The 25,569-nt window shown below is 39.5% G+C and overlaps 1 protein-coding gene across 1 annotated transcript in view; it reads left to right on the top strand.

The window, feature by feature from the left end:
• Positions 1 to 11,466, top strand: part of LOC148519684 (pancreatic secretory granule membrane major glycoprotein GP2-like) — a 287,415-nt gene extending 275,949 nt beyond the window's left edge. Inside the window, exon 12 of the mRNA XM_088476135.1 lies at positions 10,713 to 11,466. Within this exon, the coding sequence (XP_088332261.1) occupies positions 10,713 to 10,780 (68 nt within the window). The 3' untranslated portion in view covers positions 10,781 to 11,466. The remainder of the gene's footprint in view (positions 1 to 10,712) is intronic.
• Positions 11,467 to 25,569: the final 14,103 nt, after the last annotated feature.

Raw genomic sequence — 25,569 nt, 5'->3', positions numbered from 1 at the left:
GGTGTGTGTTTTACATTTGTTGAGGGGGTTTGGGGAAAGACTCTTATGGGTTGGTCTCCTCCCAAGTTATCTAAGGCTCTCTCTTTCTGGGGAGAGCTGAAGAATCTCTTCAAGAGGGAAAGCTTCAGCCAACCCTGGAAATAAAAGGATAATCCAGAGCCTTGTGACAGAAGAAAGCCAGAAGACCCTTGCCCCCCATGGGGCATTTAGTATCAGTGGTCATGGATGTCAATGTGTCTCCCCTAGCTTTGGGGTGAAGGATCACCTGAAAATTTATTTTTCTTTCACAGGACCTTTTCCTTTCAGGGAGATGGGGAGAAATAGGGTCCTTCGCCTTTTGGAGAGTCTCCAAAGAACCAAACCCCAGCACAGTTTTTGCTCTGCACTGCATGATTGAAGCACGCACCTTGGTATTCAATTATATAAAATGAAATAGGTTCAAAGCTTCCTACTAGCACCACTACTGTGCTAGGACAAGACTAGCATAGTGGATGAGGCACATGAATGACATGCATGGACTTTATATTCCCTTCATCTGCTTCTATATGAGAATGCTTTGATAATCTAACTGTATGGGATATCAAGTGCCAATTGTTACCCTTTGCTTTAGTCTAGCTGAGACACTCCTATACATAGCTTTGATAAAGGGATCTAGTTGGCATTATTTCTAGAATGCTTCTTTAGTTACTATTTGTATTTATTGTCTAAATATAGGCAAGTTGTTTCGGCTAATACAGTAGCTGATTATCAGTTGGGAGCAAAGCAAAAAAGAGCAAGTACCTTTGTACCTAGGTAAAACCATGCTGCACTCTAGGTTGGGGCAGTTATAAAATGTCTGAATAAATTGAAAGTTGAGGATAAGCGCTCCCCTTGTTAGAAGTGAAAATGGTATCACTGTTGTGTGAAATCAGGTATTTGTTACCACAGTCTCAAGTTTGGTTGGAATATCCACGGATGTAGCCGTGGACATCCTCTGCTTGGTCCATTAAATGAGTCATCCAGCTGGATGTCACGATGTTGTGACTTCCAGTATTTGCAGCTGGAGTGTCCATTGGTGTAACAATAGACATCCTACGCTTGTTCACTGGTACTCCCGGAAGTGTGTCACTGGCTACTGACGCAGATCAGGTGTGAATGGAAGAGGCAGCAAACATGTGGGAAAGATAAAACTTATAGGTAAACCACCCTTATATAGTGATAAAATTACATAAGTAGAATAAAAACAATGAAAAACATAGTACAGTGATTTATCTGCGAGATAGTTAAAGATCTTAAGAGACAAGAAACATAGAGATTATACATATCTCATAAAACAATCAATAACAGCAAATAGCAAAAAACTGAATAAAAGAACAAGGGAGTATGGTTGGTGATAATAAAACCAACACATATAAATATCTAAAAAAATATATCTAAAAGACATAAAATTGTGCGTATGGAGGAAAATAAAAACACAGACTAAAAGCAGAAATAAAGTACTTCATAAAAACCATTTAAGTTCAAATTCACTGTTCAGAACTTTTGGTTCTAACGTTTTGAGTTCGTATATTGATATTATTTCTGCTTTAGCTAGACATATGTCTAACTCTTCAACCACCAGTTTCTTTCAATTCTTTAATGCCAATAATGTTTTTAATATTGCTGGTAGAGCAGGAATGGCTGTCTTTAAAGATATTTACCACTTAGAAGAAGATAGGTATTGTGAGGTAAATAGCGAAAATGTAGACTAGCATAAAGACATAACGGAGAATCTAAATATGCCGTGCCCAATACATGATGTATATACCATCTCCAAAATCCCTCAGTCTAAGAATAGGGAATACATCAGAAAATACTGTTCGCCTCCCCCTAGAAACAATATAAAAAATATACTACATTCAGAAACCATTATGCGAATACCTAATGTTAAAACAAAAAAACTTCACGAACCAAGATGAAGGAATCATAAGAGACAGGATTTTTTGGAAACACAGCATTATAGGAGAATACATCAAGATCATGCTGTTAAACATAGAGACAATTATGTCCTGAGGTCCAATCGATATGATATCCTAGGTGATAAGGACTTTTTAGAGAGGAACTGGAGGAAGCACAGAATAACTAATACACCTACTGAAGAGAGAGAGTAGAGGGAAAAGAGGTAAAGGTCTAAGGAAGACAATACCCCAGGAACAAGAAAATACCCTATCTACCCTAACCAAAACCTGGATCTGCAATTTTAGCTCACATACCCTAACTGAGAGGGAATCTTCAGTATTAAAGAAAGGGCTCAAATTTGCTACAAAGAATAAATTGTTCAATTTGAGATGTATGTTGACATACAGAAGTACATATGGAACCTTTCTTTAAAAAATTATTTTTTGGGACAAAAAAATGATACTATTGACGAGAAGTCTAATCCCTTTAAATAAAATCTATGTTCTATTCTACATTTTCAAAAGGATGTTTTGTGGAAAGTTTCAACAAAATTGTTTGTGATGAACTGAACAAAATAAATATTGTCAGGAACAATTAGTCGAATTTAACAAAGAAAGAAATGGATGCTATTAAATCAGTGGAAAAAAATAAAGATTTAACTATCAAGCCTGCAGAAAAGGTGGTGGAGTCATGGTCATGGATCCAGAAAGTACAAACAGGAAGTCCTCAGACAATTAAATGACAAAGACACCTATAAATTTAAAAGCAATTAATGTGAAAACATTTACGTACAGTACAACCCATAAAAATGGTAAAAAAAAATTTGTAGAAGAAGGTACACTATCAAAACATGAATCGAAAGACATCATTTAGTCACATCCTGCCGTACCAGTGATGTACATTCTACCAAAGATCCTCAAGACGCTCGGTAATAGCAGGTACAATATTTTTAACATCCAATTTGTAACACTTTGTAGATTTCCATTTACAGCCTGAGGTAATGAAACTTAGATCATATGTAAAAGACACCATAGAAGTCACCAGAAAAATAAAATAAATACAAATTAGAGATTTCCCGATTACAACCGACGTGACTGCACTTTATACAATTATCAATCATCACGAAGACATTAATAGTATAGAATAGGCTCTTAATAAAAATCCAAAATTCCAAGGAGAAGAAAGAAGAATCAATTTTATTAAAGATGCCATTTCTTTTATTTTGCACAATATCTTCTTTTAGTTCAATGGACAATTATATTTACAACAGCGGGGTACAGCAATGGGTACTCGCTTTGCACCATCATACGCAAACCTTTTCATGGGCTGGTGGGAGGAGACCCATGTATATAAGAGCCAATATGCAAATAATATTATTTTATGGATTCGGTATATCGACGATATCCTTTTTATATGGAAAGGCACAGAAGAGGAACTTTTAGATTTTTTTATCAATTTTTAAATGCAAATGTTTTATATATTCATTTCACTTTTAACCATAGTCTTAAAGAGGTTAATTTTTTAGATTTGATGATTTATAAAGAAGGCGGTATTCTGAAAACAAAAAACTATCAAAAAGCAACAGATAGTAACTCTTAAATTAACACCTCCAGCAGCCATCACCCCAGATGGCTGAGAAATATCCCCAAAGGCCAAATCCAAATGGTGAGGCATAATTGTATGGATGACACTCTGTTTAAGTTACAAGCAGATGGGATGAAACATAATTTTATCCAGAAAGAATACAACCAGCAGGAGATGGAAAGAGACATCAAAAAAATTTCTAATATTCCCAAAAGTAATCTTCTTGAATACAAATAGAAAGATAACAAAGACAACCAGCCAGTTTTACCTTTTATAACCAGATTTAGCAATCAATACTGGACCATTGAACATACTGTATATTTAAGAAACATTGGCATATCCTGAGACAGGATCAAGATTTAGGTAACATTTTACCACCTAAACCCATCTTTTATTCTAAGCCCATCCAGTGATCATCACCTCACACTTTGATAAAGGCTTCTACAAACCAAAACACATTGGTGGAGATGATCACTGAATATCCATTTGGGTCCTTGAGGAACACCTACTGACGGGGAGTGAAGGAGTCTACCAAGGTACACCATCTACCCTTCATATACCCTGAAAGTGTGCCTTTGCCCTTCTGCTCCATGGGAGGTTTCTGTCCTCCGTGAGCTCACCTTAGGACACCTGCATTACGGTTTGACAGGTGTACCACCCCAGTCAAACTCCCCACCTGTCACTGTCCACGGAGCGGGATATGGTACACAGGAACCCTTTTCACCCAGGGATTCCCTTGTCTGATTTTCTTTGCTGTTCTGATTATGTGAGATTTTGTGAATAAATGTTAAAAAGTATTACGCTATATGGGGCTTTTACTATCTTTTTGAGGTATTCGCTTTACCCAAGAAGCACCCATAGTGTCCTTCCATGCATCACATCAAGTATCAGAACCAGGAAGATCCTATATCTGTGAACTTGAGACCATGGTAACAAATACCTGATTTCACATGATAGTGATACCATTTTGACTTCTAACAAGGGGAGCGCTTATCCTGAACTTTCAATTATATCCAGACTATTTTGGTGCTTTTGTGGCCTTCACCTTTGGGAATTCAGCTGCACCCCGTTGGTTTATTAGCGCAATTGGTACTAACCTTGTTTTTCCAGTTATAAAATGTGCAGAGAGCTTTAGATATAAGAAGGATGTGACCAAACTCAAATCTAAATTGCAATGTAAAAGTAAAGATGTCCATTATTTTTGGGTTCCATGCACAAGCAGCCAGTAATTACCCTGCATAAACAAACATATATCTTTGCACCCCTTGCATTGCAACATGGTTTGTCCATGTGCAAAGTTACCTGTTTTCTTTTTTTTTCTTGTTTTTGCTTTGCCCCAACACATAATTGTGCTAAAATTATGTGCAGAGCTCTCCAAGCATAAACTTGTTAAGGAACATGGTGACCTTGTAGAGTTATCACTAAAGGGAAGTACTGTATTCCCATGAGCTATTCCAGCTGGCCAACCCAAAACATTCCCACTTCGAGACAATTTCAAACATCCACAACCAGGGAAACTGGTCTTTAAAAACAGATGACAACAGGGGTAGGTCATTGACTAAACCTTTTTTTCCACATTTTTCCACCAAATAATATAGAAATCCATTGGATTTTCATAGCCTATTTCTTAATCTCAATACATTGTTTTGAACCAACACCAGCACATTTGTAAAACACATAATATTCAAATTGATTTTATATTGGTATAAATGTCCAAGATAAGCTAAGGTACAGCTAGCCTCTGCTAGAGATATCTGCTGGACTTGCTAACCCTCTAAATATCATGTAACAAAGTTCAATACCTTGATCCTTCTGCCCGTCTACAATAAATCCCTTTTATGACACTTAAGCTGTGTTGATTTCAAGCATTTGAAGTGCTTCATTTCTTCCACTTGTGTCTGATTGGACTTCAAATTTAATTTTGGCATGGACATGGAAGATGTTAGTTTGTTTGTGGAGGACAGCTATGAGAAATTCCACATTGTATTGGTGACCCATATACTTGGTATGCATACCACTAGTAGATATGGATGGTGGAAACTGTGAATGACGTGCCAGGCTGTTAAGTACATGAGCTGCAGAAGAGTTTTAGATGGGACTCTGTTTTATTTACTATTATTTATTTATATTTTATTACAGTGTAGCTTACTGTATATGATCTCCTTGGCATTGATGTTAGTTACTTTCAGTTCCCCATGAGTCAGACGGATATTTTCCTGATGGTTACTGACAGTTACTGTATGACAAACAGGCAGCAGATGCTGCTGATAGCAGAATGTATTTTACAATCCAGTCTCCTTATAAACATTTAAGCTTTAACCAACACATATTCAATTGCAGTAGGTGCTCCAGTGGTTACTAATGATATCTATTCCAAAAGCAGTTCACCAGAAGGGAATGGCTAACCCTTATTTCTATATAAACAAAAAAGAAGAAAAACCTGGGAGTGCTAATGGATAAATTCCATCATCCAATAGGAGATGTAAGTATTACTAATTACAAACTTAAATTAAAAGGGAATAATAACCCTGAATTTTAATGAGAGTGCAAATTCAGACAATAATACAGCTATAGCAAAATAATGGGATGTTCCTATCACAAAGTAGCAATATAAATATATACAATAAATTATCTCTTTCAGAAAATGGATTCACAAGTGAAAGTGCAGTTGTTCGATGCTGAATAAAGAACAAGTTGAAAAGTTAGTTTGCTTCAACAATGTTGCAAGTAAAAAGTAATCATACAATGTCTATTTCAAAGCACTGCCCGGATGATATGTACCCATGACATTTGAACCAGCGTAAGAAGTTTTAATACGGTTATGTTGAAAATGGGCTGAATGCCAGTCTCACATTGTAAGAAATGTCTAATCAGAGCGTGGAGGTTCTTATTAGAGATGAGCGGGTCCGGTTCCCTGAGAACCGGACCCACCCACATTTTGGATCTCCTTGCCTGCCCCAGATCCCTGACCTGAGGCAAAACCTCACAACCCCTCTGTCAAGTCGCGAGGTTTTGTTTTCATCGGGCTTAACGCTGATTGGCTGAGAGAGCCGTCTGTCACGGCTCTCAGCCAATCAGCGTTAAGCCCATTGAAAACACTACAAAGGAAGAAAAAAAGATGGTGCCCGCCATCCCCCGCCGCCTGACACCACTGGCACCCCCTGCTGCCGACACCCCCACTGGCAGCATCCCCCGCTGCCGACACCACCTCTGCCGACACTCCTGCACTGCTGCCCAACGTACTGAGGACACAGCGACCCCCACACTGCTGACACTGCCGACACTCCCACAGTGAGGACACCACCAGCACCCCTGCACTGCCAACACAGTCAGCAAACCTGCACTAAGGACACCACTGGCACCCGCACTCTGCTGACACCACTGGCACCATGCATTTAGAACACCCCTGCACTGCCAACAGTCAGCAAACCTGCACTGAGGACATCGCTAGCATCCCCGCTCTGCCAACACTGCCAGTACCCTTCACTGAGAACACAGCCAGCACTGCCATTCCATGTACTGAGGACACCATCAGCAACCCCGCTCTGCCGACACTCCTGTCACAGTAAGTGCACTATTGGTGTATCCAACCCACACTGTATAACACACTGTATCCGTGTTGGAAATTAGAAACTGAACTGCCACATGTTAGTACCACCCACTATGTCACTTAGCTTAGTAAGCCAGGTAGCTGGATGCAACCTTTTGGCCTTAACTAGATTAAGCAAATAATATTGTGAGGTGGTCAAAATTTATTGGAAATTACTGGAAATAAATGTTATTGAGGTTAATTATACTGTAGGAACAAAAACAGACCAATTTTATGTGATTTTAGCTGTTTTTATGATTTTTTTAAGAAAAAATCCAGATCCTAAACCAAAACACGAAAGCTAAACATGGAAGTGAGGTTTTGGCAAAACCAATCCAGATCCAAAACCAGGGTAGATCCAGATCCAAAACCAAAACACGGGAGTTGGCACACATCTCTAGTTCTTATGGAACATAACGATGGTTTAGGTAATCACAGAAGATAGCACCCCGCTGTATGCTCCAAAACTTGCCTGGCTGGGTGAAACAGATATTGATGCTAGCTGAAATGTGAGTGCTGCCAGGAGCTGAAGACATACTAAAGCGTTTCTCGGCCTCGTATTAACTGGCCATTTCTTCTGAGGAAGCGGCAGGTTAATATGAGGCAGAGAAATGCGTTAGTTGCCTTCACTCTGACCTCTCTTTGATAAGCTTGGACACTTACATTTATACCGGATATCCAGGTTTAATCCCAGCCCACTATGGTCAACAAGGTTTTTCAACCTTACAACCACAAACATTGTCTACAGCTCCTGACGGCACTCACATTTAAGCCAGCATCAATATCTACTTCACCGGGTCAGGACAAGGTTTGGAGCATATAGTGGCCTGCTACTGTATTTTCCGTGATTACCTAAACCATCGGTATGGCCCGGTAAGAACCTTAACATGCTGATTAAACATTTCTCACAATGTGAGACTGGCATACAGCCTGTTATCAACATAACCATATTAAAACATTTTATGCTGGTTCAAATATCATGGGTACATATTGTCTGGTGCAGCGCTACATAACAGACATTGGGCCTAATTCAGCTAATATGCATGCAGTTCAACTGCTATGATATGCTAATCCATTGCTAATACATTGCAATTGCAATGCCTTTGCAGGACTGCACAGGGACGCCTACTTTACTTTACACACATCCGTAAATCTTAGCAGAATAGTGAAACCATCGGTACAATTGAGTACCATCGCAGCCTCACACTCAGTTGCACAAGCCCTGACCTTCCTCAGAAATTGCCAACAGCCATGGACACTAGAGTCCTCAAGCTGCGTAGGCTGTCGCAGTGGATAAAATATGAAACGGTGGGCAAATGTTCTGGCATGCCTGCATTTCCCCGAACACCCCCCCCTGTCACCACCCACAAACAGCGCTTCCTGTCAGTCACTCTGTGATGGGTCTGCATAGCCTCTGTGATCGCAGTAGCTGGTTCGTGCACGCACAATGCAGTACATGTACAGAGAGCAACAATAGGCAGATTGTATGCGTATTAGCAACTGTGATCCAAGCAGAATCAGGCCCATTGTCTGATTACTTTTTACTTGCAACATTGTTAAAGCAAACAAAGTTTTCAACTCAGTCTTTATTCAGTATCAAGTTTACTTCGATCAACTGCACTTTCACTTGTGTATCCATTTTCTGAAAAAGTGAATTTATTGTATATGTTTGTATTGCTACTTTGTGATAGGAACATCCCATTATTTTGCTATACAGTAGCTGTATTATTGTCTGAATTTGCATTATCATTAAAATGAAGGGTTATCATTTCCTTTTAATTTAAGTTTGTTATTAGTAATATTTATATCTCCTATTGCCAAACTGTAATTCTGTTTGTTATTGGGGATTAAGAGGTTTGCTGAGGAAACTGCTGAAGCATGTAAGGGATTGACCCCATCAGCATTTCATACCATCAGCCAGTTATAAGTCTTGTAAGTGGTGTCTGAGCACCTACACCCCTCTGGATATAGCTGCACACTGTGGAAACTGCCAGCAGCTGAGTGGAGAGGTTGCTCACAAAGATGATGATTTTACAGCAGTGGTAACTATATCCATTCTTTATCTATCTAGACAGTATTGAACACTACTTTTGGGTGCAATTACCCTAAGTCAGGGGTGGGGAACCCCAGGCTTGGGGGCCGTATAAGGCTCCGGGAACCATTTGGTCTGGCCCTCGGAACTTTATTCTGCTAGTCTCATCTGGCTAGCAGGGTGCTTAGAATGGCACCCTGCAGCCAGAATCTATGCAGTAGTGCCACCTGGAGCATCCTTAGGATGCTTCAGATGGTCACACCTCTGCCCTTACAGCTCCCCGGAGCATCCTGGGGATGCTCCGGGATTTGCTGTAATCACTGATGATTGTGGCCCCGCCCCATCTGACATCACACAGAGGGGGCGTGGTCTGCACCGGGCACGCAAATAATGTTATATATATAAAAATCACCCTCGACAGAAAAAAGGTTCCCCACCCCTGCCCTAAGTCATATGTGGAACCTACTAAGGTAAAAGAGACTACTAAATCCATTACAGTTATCTTCAATACAGTCTTTCATTGCCATCCACTGATGACTGTTTAACTGGATCATTGCTGAAGTGAATAGAAACTAAGGCTGGCCACACACTAGACCAACTTCCATCCAACCATCCAACTAGTTGTCTGGTTGGAATGAAAATCTGGTCAGGAATGGGAGTAAATGATGATCAGCCATTTGTTCCTAAATGCCAGAAAACAGATGAAAATGATCGTTCAGACAAGTTTGTTAAATGTTTGATCTAAACAATTGTTCAAACAACAGTTTTTGTCCATTTTCCAGTGTTTGGGAGCAAATTGCTGATTGTCATTTGTTTTCATACCTTACCAGATTTTCTTTCCAACCTATCAACTAGTTGGCTGGTTGGATGTAAGTTGGTCTAGTGTGTGGCCAGCTTAACAATGCAGCAGGACTTTGCTGATTGCATTCAACTGGAAGGCATTCCAGAAATATTATTTTGACATAATATATATATATATATATTTGAACAGCATCTCTCAATAGTTTTCTGTGTATTCATATTGTGATTTTTTTTTATATGATGCTATAGTTATAAATGTTTTTTAAAGATATTACCTTATTTTGCCAGCCTGTGAATTATTATTATGTTTTATTATTATTTTTCTGTTTTATTTTATATAAATAAAAGCATTTCTTGGTTAATATATTTTCTGACACTCGGTGCTTCTATTTACTTGACTGAGATAGGAGCCTGTCCTGGCAATGAGTATTGCAGCAAAGTGATAGCTATGAGGCCGCACATGAACATTATGATTTTGCGAATCACCAGGAGAGGGAATGATCTTCTGATCCCTCTCCAATGCTGCCCTCCTGATACAGACACAATGCCTAACTCCATATAAAGATAGCATTAAATATCTGGGGAAACCTCCAGAAGACTAAATTGCCCAGGATGATGGGGCCTATAATTTGAAGGGTTCATTTACATTAAACATTTCTTAAATTGCCCCAATCCTTATACCATAGCTTTACCTTTACTAAATAGACCCCTAAGGCTTAATGAAGTGTTTAGTAAATAATATCATTTCTACAATTTCTTTTGTTGACAAAATGTCTTCTTATTTTTCAGACAAACGTCCTTCTTGCGCTCTACTTGGCCTTGTTCTCTTCCTGCTGACAAAGGCTGCATTTGTTTAACATCTCTAGCCAAGAAATTGCTTTTACATGATATGCACTATACTATATATAATGTTGTGCTGTTTTTAAAATAGAATCAAAGAGTGATTTGTATGATTATTCTGTATAACCGTTCTACTATGTATTGGTCTGGGATTGGATGTTCCTCACATTCATTATTATATGCTACTTTACTAGGGCCAGGGAGGTACTAACTAAGAAACTGAGAAAGTGAAAAGGTTGATCTACTAAAGACTCCAACATTTTACATTAGAGATTGACAATCCTCAATTTACATTACACATCAGATATCTGTCAACCATCTCTAATATATATAATATATATAATCATTAATTAGGCCATTTGCATTGGAGTACTTAGTCTACCCATAGCCTTCAATAGAGCAGCATTTCATAAAGGATCAGACTATTTTAAATTACATTTTTGATAAAGCTTATACTTTCCCAAGAAATTAGCCAATGTTTTTGTTTTATTATTATGACATCTGATATGGATAGTGAAAAATAGTTAAGGAGAAATGGAAAAAAATAAACATATGCATTGTTATTTAGCATTAATAGCTTATTAGGATGGTTTAATTATAGTTTAAATGCATTTTGATAGTCTGCAGTTGTTTACCAGAAAAAGTGCTTGTATCAGAATGAAAGAAAAGTAAATAGGCGCTGTCTAGTATACAATAATTTATTACCAAAAAATTACCATATTAGAATAAATCTTACATAGCACATATCACATATAATTTACAACATATACAATATACCAATTGGTCAATAAAAGCAAAAATAAAAAACAAAAATACACAATGTAAAGCAGAGGTGGATATTTCATTCAATAAAGACTGTCTGTTCCAAGGGTACTATAAAGTATGATACTGTTGTATCCGTTTTGTGATGATACTGTTGCAACTTTGTATCCCTTAATCAGACATCATTTGTGCGTGGGAATTCTTCATTAAGGAAAATCAATACCCACACAGAGATATATAATTCCTGAACCTTTCACAGTGGGATAGAGACTTTTTTTTGCAGCACTATTTAATCAGTGGTGGCAGTTCTGCGTGTTATATATACAAAGGGATACAAAGTTGCAACAGTATCATCACAAAATGGATACAACAGTATCATACTTTATAGTACCCTTGGAACAGACAGTCTTTATTGAATGAAATATCCACCTCTGCTTTACATTGTGTATTTTTGTTTTTTATTTTTGCTTTTATTGACCAATTGGTATATTGTATATGTTGTAAATTATATGTGATATGTGCTATGTAAGATTTATTCTAATATGGTAATTTTTTGGTAATAAATTATTGGATACTAGACAGCGCCTATTTACTTTTCTTTCTTTTTTATCTTTGGTGTTATATATTGTCACCTTTTGTTGAATGGGCTGCAGTCTTAGTGTCCAAGATTTGTTCTAAATATTATAATTTCTACCACATCTGCTCTAATAGGTGCAGCGCCAGATTTTTGTTGTTGTTGTGTAGTGCTTGTATCAGAATATTGCAATATGTAGCAATATGCTTCAACAAACTCTCGGCTACATCTAGAGGCCCCCATACATGATGCGATATAGCAGCTGATCCGACAGATTGCAGCGATATCGCTGCTATATCGTACTGTGTGTAGGCATGATATCGGCCAGTGCGCGCTCCCTTGGGATTGTACAATGCTCCTCCAGATCTTTCTGCATGTTCAGTTGATCTGGAGGAGCGATGTACTATCCCATGCTGCGATGTGTGGGTGGGGTAGGGGGGTGCTGGCATATCGGGTGGTCGGCCACCCGTTCTCTCTTTCTGTGTGGACCGCCATGATATGTCGCACCATGTATGGGGCCCTTTAATATGGTAAAGCTTGCTGACCACAACTACACTCTATCTACCATTTAGTTGTTTACTTGTATATGTTAAGAAAGTACCTGGCATAAAGCCATGAGGAACCATTAAGATGTATGTTTTCATATATATCTCATTTATGTTATTAAGCTTGTGAGACCATCTTAGGGGTGTCAGTCTTTGTTGAACTACCATCCATGCATTCATTGTATCAGCAAATCTTTTAAATAAACAATTTTACTTTTGCACCTCAACTATACACTTGTGGACATTCATATTTGGTTCAAAATAGATTTCTTAAATGAATACAGGTGGTTCCTGTGCACTGAGCTTATCAATCAATAGTGAGCTGCTTACAGTAGTAGGCTACCCTCTGCCTATCAATTAGGATCAATATATAAAATAGGAGGATGTAGTGCTCAACTTCTTGATAACTAGGTGTTATCTATTTTACCCTCTATCTTCAACAAAATATATCTGTATATAATTATATTGTATAGATAATGCAGTGAGAAATTGTTGTTATGTAGATGATAAGATTATATATGTGGTATCTGTATAATACTGTTTAGTTGATTCACAATGGGTCTATTGGATACAGATGTCGTTAATACTATTAGTCACATTTAGAGTGTGTGTCATAGACCATATATCAGCAAGGTATAAGTGCACACCTGTTAACCAAACAATAATACAGATAATATGGTGTAGCACTATGACCAATTTATTGTTGATAAATTGGGAAAAAATTGTGAAAAAAATTAAAAATTGAAAGTAAAAATAAAAATAATTGTAAAAATAAAAATAAATATATAATGGTTGGATGATAGTTCGGATAATCAGTCCATTGTTAATAGAGAGGCTCAATGAATTCCAATAAGTCAGACTAGCAAATAAGCAGCAGATTGCGGCGTCCCGCTAACCTGTTTGTTGTAAGTCCGTGCACATACCGTTGCAGCTGATGGTGTGATGATGGACGGTGGTTGGGGCTCCGGGCCAGGCCGGGTGTAGCTGTATCTCCGGTCTCAGTGCTAAGCCTGGTAACAGGCCTAACACCAGGATCGGGAGCCTCCAACTTGCCGGCTAGGTCTAAGGGGGGGGTTTCAGTCACGGCTATGAGCTCCAGCCGGAACCGACTGCTGGACGAATCCACCACCTGCCAGAGACTTACCCTTCACTATGTCCTCTCTGCTGTCTGCTCCGGTTCTCACCGTTCCTATGCATCTTCTTTCTTTGGGCGCCTACTGCTGTCTGGCCTCCGTACTTCCGGGTTGCGCACATCAGCCAGCGGGTGCTCCGGCTAGTGCAGGGAAATAGCAACGAGCTCCTCTTTCTGTGCAGATCCTAGGTTAAGAAAGGAAAAGCGTAAGGGCGCTAATCAATAGGTAATGAGTTTAATAGTAAATAAACATAAGACGTGTAGTGATCACAACATCACTAAAAGATCAGGAGACAACACAAAAAATAAAAAATAAAATAAAAATAAAAATTAAATAAAAATAAAGATAAAAATAAGTATATATCTAAATGATGACTAGAATAATAAATATACAGAATAAAATTTAGACTACCTAATACATAGACACAAAGATCAGTATGCACCACCTAAATAGATACAATAATAAATAGCATGAATGGTATATAAGCTCCTATGGAGCACAATTCAATGCTGCTTAGCAACATAAAACAAGAGAAAAACTGAAAAATACAGTTGTCACAATTGTGACTCCATCCCGAGAGAAATGTAAGCTTTATATTTGTTTGGAAAAGCTCCGTACTTCGTAGTTCAACTCCCAAATAAATAGTCAGTGTATGTAAAATCTCCTATTCTGCTAAATAAGCAGCAGTTCCACTGTAAAGTAGAAGAAGCAGGACTATGTATACATCCTAATTGAAGCACTGTTTATAAACAACATGCATGTTTGGTGGATATTTTTTGTATATACTCCACTCTATTTTCCAACACAGTAGTATCCCTTATATCAAACACGGTGCTGCATGGCAGGTGCACAAGCCAGCAGTATTGTTACCATTCGCTGTTTCTTTTTCAAATGCAGCAGAGAAATACAGTCATGGCAAATGGCAACCCGGAGACTCGTAGCCTTGTCAGTAGGTGAGCATTCGTGATGTGTTTCCCCATCTCAGGCTCATCGGTGGTTTCTTCAGACACCGTCTCCGGGTTGCCGTTTGCCATGACTGTATTTCCCTGCTGCATTTGAAAAAGAAACAGCGAATGGTAACAATACTGCTGGCTTGTGCACCTGCCATGCAGCACCGTGTTTGATATAAGGGATACTACTGTGTTGGAAAATAGAGTGGAGTATATACAAAAAATATCCACCAAACATGCATGTTGTTTATAAACAGTGCTTCAATTAGGAAGTATACATAGTCCTTCTGCTTCGTCTACTTTACAGTGGAACTGCTGCTTATTTAGCAGAATAGGAGATTTTACATACACTGACTATTTCTTTGGGAGTTGAACTACGAAGTACGGAGCTTTTCCAAACAAATATAAAGCTTAGATTTCTCTCGGGATGGAGTCACAATTGTGACAACTGTATTTTTCAGTTTTTCTCTTGTTTTATGTTGCTAAGCAGCATTGAATTGTGCTCCATAGGAGCTTATATACCATTCATGCTGTTTATTATTGTATCTATTTAGGTGGTACATACTGATCTTTGTGTCTATGTATTAGGTAGTCTAAATTTTACTCTGTATATTTATTATTCTAGTCATCTAGATATATACTTATTTTTATCTTTATTTTTATTTAATTTTAATTTTTATTTTATTTTTTATTTTTTTTGTTGTCTCCTGATCTTTTAGTGATGTTGTGATCACTACATGTCTTATGTTTATTTACTATTAAACTCATTACCTATTGATTAGCACCCTTACGCTTTTCCTTTCTTGTTTTTTTCTCTTGGGAATTATCCAGTTTTCCCAAATTGGTAGGGATAGCTGTTCAATATGTGTAGAGTGTGACTTAAAGTAGGCCCTTATTGTGTCCACAGGTAGTAGCGCCTTTGGATTTTTTCTCTAGATCCTAGGTTAGGTAGTCAGTCCAATGATGTACCCCAATGCATTTCAGCCTCTTGGGCCTTCCTTTGGGAGTGATTGTAACAAGTGGGTAAAGTCTTTGAGTATTTATAGCCAAGACAGGCCAGGTGATGTAAATCAGCAGGGTCTGGCTGACACAATTAGACAATCCCATATTTAACTAGGATAGTCAGCTGACTCTCCTACTGATTGAATGGTCTATGGGTTAAATGTTTAACATGTTGCTAAAAGGCCTTAAATTGATATCTACCTTATTAAGGAATAAATATATAATATATAAACATCCATTGAATTAACAGATAATAAACACTATTATAACAACTTGAATGGTAATCAAAGATGAGGGGCAATACTTGAGAACCTACCAAGTATATTTAGTCATATACATACAGGTATCAGAACAGGATGTTAATAGAAATTGTATAAATAAATATAAATACCAAGAATGAACACACATAGTGGTGGAGTACACCCAATTTGGAATGAATGGGAGACTAGTTGTGCAATCTGAAGTTAGGCACACTATTCTGTGTTTCTGTTAGTAATTACGTAATAGTGTGTTAAATTCAGTGGCAACCCAACACTGCGTTATAGTCTTCATAAGTATGTTGACATTTCATTAAATCAAATCCCCATAAAATGCTAATTCAAATCTAAATCGGATAGTTTTGTGGTCTATCTTAGAAAAGCCGTGTTTTACTGTAAAATTATGCTATTGTGAGTATATGCAAAAATCATATATAGATGATTTCCGAATCCAGGTCACTACATGTAAATAAAACTAATATTATCTAGTTTGTTTGCAAAGAATCGATCTTACTTCATTGTCCTTGTTTAGACCTCGTGGAGTAAAAGTTTTTAGTTCATACATCCATTTAAGTTCAAGTTTGTTAATTTTATTGAGGTAGTCACCTCCTCTCCAGTTGTGGGGGACCTCTTGTATCCCTATGAACTGTAGTGTTGAGGGGTCGCTGTTGTGGTGTTCTTTGAAATGTCTAGACAAATTGTGTTCATCTTGTCCCTTTTTGATGTTGCGAATATGTTCATATACCCGTACTTTAAGGGACCTTAAGGTGCGACCTACATACCGTTTTTGACATCCACATTCTAAAAGGTATATTAGCCCTTTGCTGTTGCAGTTTAATTGATTCTTAATAGTGTAAATTTGTGTTGTTTTATGGGACACAAAAGTTTTAACTGGTTTAGTACTTTGTTTCTTGCCAGTGCGGCACCCTACACATGTTCCACAGTAGAAGAAACCATTGGTGGGAATCTGTCCATCAATGGTAAGTTGTTTTGATTTTCTCGGGGGGATATGATTATGGACCAATTTCTGTCTTAGGTTCGGGGCTTTCCTATACACCACAGTTGGTTGTATTGGTAAGCTATCTGCTAATACCTCATCAGTTAGTAGAACTGGCCAATGTTTTTTCAAGATCTTTTTGACATCTCTGTATTGTCTAGAGAAATCTGTGATAAAGACAGTCTGTGTGTCTTTAGGGTTATTATCTTTATAGTTAAGTAATTGATCCCTGTTAATAATGGTTACTTCATTCAACGCTTGATCTATGTTTGTGGGGTCATAATCTTTTTCCAAAAACCTATTTTTCAATTCTTGACTCTGTATGTTGAATGGTTATTTTGTTGAACAGTTCCTACGTAGTCGAATAAATTGGCTTTTCAGAATTGATTTTAGCCAGCATGGGTGATGCCAGCTGCTGGATAAAATATAGCTATTTACGTCAACTTCCTTTGTATATGTCTTTGTATGTACTTCATTGTTACTTATATAGATATCCAAATCTAAAAAAACTACTTGTGTTTTGCTGAAACTCGCAGTGAAATTGAGATAGTTATCATTACTATTCAATTTGTTAAAAAACAGTTGTAATTGTTGCTCATCCCCATGCCAAATGATCAATATGTTGTCAATAAACCTTTTCCAGAGAACGAGATTCACCCCAAGTGTTTGGTCAGACCAAATATGCTGATCCTCCCACCAACCCATAAATAAGTTGGCATAACTTGGGGAGAATCTCGTACCCATCGCTGTACCCTTGGTTTGCAAGTAAAAATCATCTTCAAACCAGACGTAGTTGTGTTTAAGGATGAAAGAAATACACTCAAGTGTGAATTCTCGTTGTGATTCTTCCATTTCTTGTCTTTGTTCAAATGATACCTTATGCTATTAATGCCTTGTTCGTGGTCTATGACTGAATATAATGATGTAATGTCGGCTGTGATTAACCAAAGGTCATTGTCCCACTTAATATATTTCAAAAAATTCAGGGCAGATGTAGTGTCCCTAAGATATGATTGCTGTTTTTGTACATATGGTTGTAGAATGTGATCCAAATATTCTGACAGATTAGATGTTAATGAACCTATTCCTGATATAATTGGTCTGCCTGGCAGATTGATAGTCTATTTGTGAATTTTTGGGAGATAGTAAAACACTGGAATTATTGGGTTATGTGGTTGTATGAATTGGTATTCTCTATTATTCAATATACCTAAATCTAGGCCTTTTTGCAAAAGTTTTGCTAATTGATTTTTAAAAATTGTAGTTGGATCCTGTTGAAGTATTTTGTATGTGGTTGTGTCATCTAGAAGTCTATGTGCCTCTTTCAGATAATCAGTTTTATTTAGAATCACTATCCCTCCCCCCTTATCTGCTGGTTTGATTATAATTCTGTGGTTGTCCTGTAGTTCTTGTAAAGCCACTCTTTCTTTATGTGTCAAATTGTTTTGTTTAGTTGTTTGGATGCTCATTTTTTCAATATCTTTCTCTACCATTTTGACGAATGTATCAATTTGTGCTGCTTGTGCGTGACTTTGGTAAAAGGTAGATGGTGCTCTGAGGGACGTATGCTTCTATGTATCTGTCCTTGGGTCATTTCTGATTGGAGCTGGCATTGTTGACGCAAAAAATTTCTTTAAAGTCAGTTTCCTTGCGAAACTATGTAAGTCAAGATAGGTATGAATTTTGTCTAAATTGTTGGTAGGGGCAAATTTTACATCTCTGTCTAGCAACTTGGTTTGTTCTTGTGTCAATATCATATCATTAAGATTAAAGATTCCTATCCCAGGAATTGGTCTGTGTCGTCTGGTGTTTTCTTTATTCTTTTCTCCCCCCCTGCATCCTCTTCTTGTCTTTCTAATTTCCTTTTCCCCATGACTGGACCTATGTACAGCGGGGTATGTGTTTGCAGGCGTGTCTCTAAAACAACTTTTGAGGCACATTCTTTATCAGTGATCTGGTGAGATGTAATCTCGTCTTGGGAAACTCCGTTGCAATTTTATAGATCTTTCCCTGTATCTAAGGCCAGTATTGTTGTAGCAGTTTCAAGTAGACTTTCTGGTTCAGTGTTTGTATTATTTGATAAACTACTATTGGTCCAACCTTTCTCTAAAGAAAGTCTGGCTAGGCCTTCGTAATGTTGCTCCTCTTCTATCTCATGTACTGAGAATGAAAAATCTGAATCTGATAAGGTTGTGTCCTCAATTGGATGTTGTTCTATCTCAAAGGGTGTTAAGTTTTTTGTGTAGTTGGTATTATGTAATTTAGACATGTATTGTTGGTATGTTAATTTAAGTCGTTTGTAGATTGGGGTAGTTGTATTGTTCCGGGTAGGGGTGTGTTTCTGTTTGTTAAGATTCAGTGGAGGTTTGTTCTGAATTCCTTTCTTAATCTTATGTGTCTTGATTCCAAACTTGTCTCTAAAAATCTTGTTCTTTTTTGTCTCTATTATGGTATATTCCAGTGTTGGCTAACCTTGACACTCCAGCTGTTGTGGAACTATATATCCCAGCATGCCCTGCCACAGTTTTAGCATGCCCTAATAGCAAAACTGTAGCAGTGCATGCTGGGTTATGTAGTTCCATAACAGCTGGAGTGTCAAGGTTAGCCAAAACTGGTATATTCTTTCTTAAGTATTTTATTAGCTGTTAGTTCTGAGAGATCTATGAACTCTTGTTCTTGTTTGTAAGGTTCTAAAAGTGTATTCAGTGTCTGTATTTCATCTGCCACAGTTTGTAATTTCTGTTGATGGTTTTGTATTATTAAATCAATTAATTTCTTGGAACATTCCATCAGGATTTGTTCCCATTTCTGCATGAAATCTTTATTCTCTAAATTGTGTGTGGGAATTTTCTTGATATGTAGGCCTTTTGGTATAAGGTCATTATCTGAATACCACTTGAGTGTATGTGCATCCCACCGTAGGCGGGTCTCTTTGGTGATTAGTTGTTCTAATTTCAGAAATGTGTCACAGAATGCATTACCTTTATCCTGCGATAATTGTGTTTGTGTAATTGAGCCAAATAAGTGTTGGGCCCTTTCCTCTCTATTACTTGTAATTTCTAGTAGTCCCATGTGTATGCTCTTGCTGCTGGAATAGGGTTATATAGACTCGTTAAATGAATACAGGTGGTTCCTGCGCACTGAGCTTATTAATCAATAGTGAGCTCCTTACAGTAATAGGCTACCTTCTGCCTATCAATTAGGATCAATATATAAAATAGGAGTATGTAGTGCTCAACATCTTGATAACTAGGTGTTATCTATTTTACCCTCTATCTTCAACAGAATATATCTGTATATAATTATATTGTATAGATAATGCAGTGAGAAATTGTTATGTAGATGAAAAGATTATATCTGTGGTATCTGTATAATACTGTTTAGTTGATTCACAATGGGTCTATTGGATACAGATGTCGATAATACTATTAGTCACATTTAGAGTGTGTCATAGACCATATATCAGCAAGGTATAAGTGCAGACCTGTTAACCAAACAATAATACAGAAAAAATATGGTGTAGCACTATGACCAATTTATTGTTGATAAATCAGGAAAAAATTGTGAAAAAAATAAAAAATTGAAAGTAAAAATAAAAATTATTGTAAAAATAAAAATAAATATATAATGGTTGGATGATAGTATGGATAATCAGTCTGTTGTTAATAGAGAGGCTCAATGAATTCCAATAAGCCAGACTAGCAAATAAGCAGCAGATTGCGGCGTCCCGCTAACCTGTTTGTTGTAAGTCCGTGCACATACCGTTGCAGCTGATGGTGTGATGATGGACGGTGGTCGGGGCTCCGGGCCAGGCCGGGTGTAGCTGTATCTCCGGTCTCAGTGCTAAGCCTGGTAACAGGCCTAACACCAGGATCGGGAGCCTCCAACTTGCCGGCTAGGTCTAAGGGGGGTTTTCAGTCATGGCTATGAGCTCCAGCTGGAACCAACTGCCGGATGAATCCACCACCTGCCAGAGACTTATCCTTCACTCTGTCCTCTCTGCCGTCTGCTCCGGTTCTCACCGTTCCTATGCATCTTCTTTCTTTGGGCACCTACTGCTGTCTGGCCTCCGTACTTCCGGGTTGCTCACATCAGCCGGCGGGTGCTCCGGCTAGTGCAGGGAAATAGCAATGAGCTCCTCTTTCCGTGCAGATCCTAGGTTAGGAAGTCAGTCCAATGATGTACCCCAATGCGTTTCAGCCTCTTGGGCCTTCCTCTGGGAGTGATTGTAACAAATGGGTATAGTCTTTGAGTATTTATAGCCAAGACAGGCCAGGTGATGTAAATCAGCAGGGTCTGGCTAAAGCAACTATTGTCCAACCATTATATATTTATTTTTATTTTTACAATTATTTTTATTTTTACTTTCAATTTTTAATTTTTTTCACAATTTTTTCCCGATTTATCAACAATAAATTGGTCATAGTGCTACACCATATTTTTTCTGTATTATTGTTTGGTTAACAGGTGTGTTATACCTTGCTGATATATGGTCTATGACACACACTCTAAATGTGACTAATAGTATTAACGACATCTGTATCCAATAGACCCATTGTGAATCAACTAAACAGTATTATACAGATACCACACATATATTCTTTTCATCTACATAACAACAATTTCTCAAAATAGATTTAGAAATCGTAATTTAGAAATACCTTATGTAGGAGATTCTGAGGAAACAAAATACAGCTTGGTGTCGAACAGTACTGAGGTCATTGGCTTGATTCCCACCAGGACCCTTTATGTGTGGGGTTTGTATGTTCTCCCCGTGCTGGTGTGGGTTTCTCAAAATCCAAAAAGCATACTGATGCAGTATGTTAATTAGTCTTTTAAAATTAACCCTAGGGTGTGTGTCTATGTATAGGGAATAAGAATTGTAGGATCTACTGGTTATAAATAAAACAAGAAGCAGTTTTCTGGCTGTCTATGTTTTCTAAAAGGCAGTTTATAGTGATATCACCAGAGCCGGCGCGCCCATTAGGCAGCTTTAGGCAGCTGCCAAGAGGTGTTGGCACCTGGAGGGTGGTGCCGAGCCTGAAAACAAAATAAAGGATGTCCCTCTTAATATGAAACCGACGGCATCAGTGGGTACCAGCAGTTGCCGCTATGCTCACTGTGTCCCTGCACTCGGGGGTTGATTGGGCCACCTCCCGCAGCCACATATGTAAGACTAGTAGAGCAGCGAGACGCAGACAGTCGATGTCCGTCGGCTGCTCTATGCTATACAACCCAATCAGACCAGCCAGGCAGCTCCACCTCCCTGTGTACCTATCAGTCATGGCAGGTCCGCCAGTGCAATTGTGATGCTGCTAAGTAGTGCACGATGCGGCAGGAGCCAACTGATGACAGAAACAATTGATGGAGTGGACCAGTCAGACCTACCAAAGAAAGATATGTTTGCTGATGCTGCCCGAGGGGGTGAGGGTGCTTTGACAGCTGGACATTGATATGGCTGAGGGAGGAGGAGGGGTAGGAGTGCAGTGACAGCTGGACATTGATGTGGCTGAGGGAGGAGGGGGGGTAGGAGTGCTATGACAGTTGGGCATTGATATGGCCGAGAGAGGATGGGGGTAGGAGTGCTGTGACAGTTGGGCATTGATGTGGCTGAGGGGAGAGGGGGGGTAGGAGTGCTGTGAATGCTGGGCATTGAAGTGGCATAGGGGAGGTAGGAGTGCAGTTAGAGGTGGACATTGAAGTGGCTGAGGGGGTGGGGTGGGTAGGAGTGCTGTGAGAGGTGGACAATAAAGAGGCTATAGGGGGGGAGGGGTTTGGAGTGCGAGCTGGTCATTGAAGTAGCTGAGGGGGTGGGTAGGTGTGCTGTGACAGTAGGGGGGTCTGTGTCCAGATCTGTCACTGCAAACTCTTACCCTGTCACCCAACACACCTGTACCTGCAGACACTGAGGCTGCTGGTTGTGGTGCCACCCATGGTTTAAGAAAGAACTGGGAGCTCCTCTCTTCTGCTACTGACAGGTCAGGTTGTTCCTCTCTGGGGTGCTGGAGCAATTAATAATAGCGATGCAATGCATTCTGCCGGTTATCACATAAATAGGACCACTCTGTTGGTTAGAGCGGCCCTTTGTGGTGTAGGGACTTGTGGGTCTATGACCCAATCCTCCTCTGCCTGAACTCCATGGCTGGCAGAATACAGCAATAGAAGCAACTACGGGGTAGTACAGATTTGCACCCCTTAGTGGTGCATCTTCCCTGTGGACCTTGCAAGTCCTCCATGTTACATGACCGGCAGCCATGGCAGTGTCATGGGACAGGTTAGCAGTCAGTCGCTGTGGAGCCCTGCTGTGAGAGGGGGATGAAAGCTGCAAATTGGGGTGTATGGGGCGTTAGTTGAGTGGTGGAGGCAGGGCACAGTACAGTGGTCTCTGCAGTAAGTGCCCAATGCAGTCTGGGTCTCATAGATGAGCTGCATAGTGACCTGAGTTACCCAGGGTGAGGTGAGCTGACACTCCCCAGTAACTGGTGACAGCTGAGGTGACTGTGTATGACACTATTCACTACAGCCAACCACAAGTGATCCCCAGCCTGCCTATTATCCTCCTATCCACAGCCCCATTAACATCAATCCTCAGCCCACTATAATCCAATCTATTATGCTCTGCCCTAGCTTATCACAAGCACCCCTCACTGTCTGTCAGGAGTATTGATATATATCTCTCTCTCTTTATAATAAAAGTTTGAAAATTGGTAAATTAGATTTTTAAAAATATATAGAAAACTATATCCTGAGCACGTTATAGTCGATATAAAATTTAAATTCACTTATTCCGTTCTTCTGAATCTATCTATCTATAATCATTTTTAATACTTAACTTGTCAGTATCCCAATTTAGGGGAAATTAATTATGTGTATTAAAGTATATAGTGCACTACGTAGATAGAACTGAGGGCCTGATTCAGCACGGAATGCAGCCACATATTCGCACGCAGTTGGCCGATGTTTGCCATCGGTTCATGTCTCCGCGTTGCAGTGTGCATGCGCAAACTATCCACTGCAATCGGGTATGGGTACGCACAGCACGCAATGAGCACAGAGAGCCCTGTGATGTTGATTGACAGGAAGTGCTTTTTGTGGGTGGTTACGGGGAGTGGTCTGGCAAACGCAGGCGAGCCAGTGCATTGGGACTCCATTGCATGGGCATGCATAAATTAGCTGCTGCGATTGCATACGCAGCCTGGCATCCCACTGCGTGCAGGAAGTTTAGCAACTTCAGCGGCAGAGTCAGGTGTACCACTATTGTGTGTGAGGCTCTCATGTTACTCGAGGTTACCAATGTTTTTGCAGACTTGCACATCAGTACAGATGTGAGAAGAGTGTAAGGAAGGATTGCCTACCTTCAGCTCCCTCCTTCTGGGAGGGAGCTGTCAGACTTCACGGCCGGGGGACGTGTCATGACAATGATGCTCCATTCGGAGAAGATGCATGGGGCATGATCACATCATCGCAGCCCTGCCCTCTCTTCACAATGGCATAGTAAAACAGGGGACGGGGACACGATGATGCAATTCAGTGTCACCCCGCGTCATGGCCCCCCACTGCAGGGTTTTCTATTGTGATCGCAGGAGGGGGTGGGTGGGTCGGGAGACTTGCCTGTCTTTCCGGGGGCTGGGAGCTGCACCTGATTTTCAGGAGGCTCATGGACAAATCGGGATGGTAGGCAAGTATGGGGTAAGGGGACAGCACTAAGTATTGCTGGGCGTCTTCATCTTGTGCTGCAATTGCCGTGCAAATTCATTCATTAGCATTTTCTCACAGCAACCGGATGCATGTGTGTGCAGACTTGCATTCCTAGCTGAATCAGGTCCTGAAAGTGAAAAGCTGTGGGGCTAAAAGATGGTAGGCAAATGTGCATGTGATAAATGAGGTGTTAGGCAAAGGATAATGTGAGATAGAAGCTGGCAGGCTACATGGGGCATGTGAGGAAAGTAGTGAAGTTGGTCCAGGGGGGGAGACAGGTAACCTTTGCCTAGGGCACCAGGAAACCTTGAGCCGGCCCTGGATATCACAACTATGTACAATGACTTTGGTGGCAAATTACAAAACCCCTTCATTCACCAGTCCATTGCAAACATGAAATTTAATCAGCACTAAAGGGTTTATGTACCAAGCAGTGAAAGCGTGGAAAGGTGGACCAGTGGAGAAGTTGCCCATAGAAACCACTCAACTTTGAAGTAGCATTTATCAATTACAGTCTAAAAAATAATAAGTAGGAACTGATTGGTTGCTATGGTCAACCTCTCCCCTGGTCCACTTCTCCATGCTTTTCTCTGCTTGATACATAAACCACACAGTTCTATCAGTCTATCAGTACTGTAGTTCTCCTGTGAAATTTTCACCAAGCAGCTTATAACTTATACTGCAGAGAGGTTGGGTATGCGATCCTGGCACTCATAATGGCAGCAGTCAGGATCTCAGCAGCATAATCCCAATGGTGGAAATCCTGATGCATACAGGTAAGTGTTCTAAATGTATATAAAAGACAAAGAAGGAAGCACTGGGCACCCTTGAAAAATTCTGGTTTTCTGAAGAAACGCAATAAAAAAAAGGAACATGCCCCTTACCACT

This window comes from Taudactylus pleione, unplaced genomic scaffold (genome assembly GCF_031769625.1).
Source record: "Taudactylus pleione unplaced genomic scaffold, aTauple2 ptg000184l, whole genome shotgun sequence".
In the NCBI taxonomy this organism is placed as follows: Eukaryota; Metazoa; Chordata; class Amphibia; order Anura; family Myobatrachidae; genus Taudactylus; species Taudactylus pleione.
The sequence above is the reverse complement of the archived record's forward strand: the minus strand, read 5'-3'. Positions and strand labels throughout refer to the sequence as shown.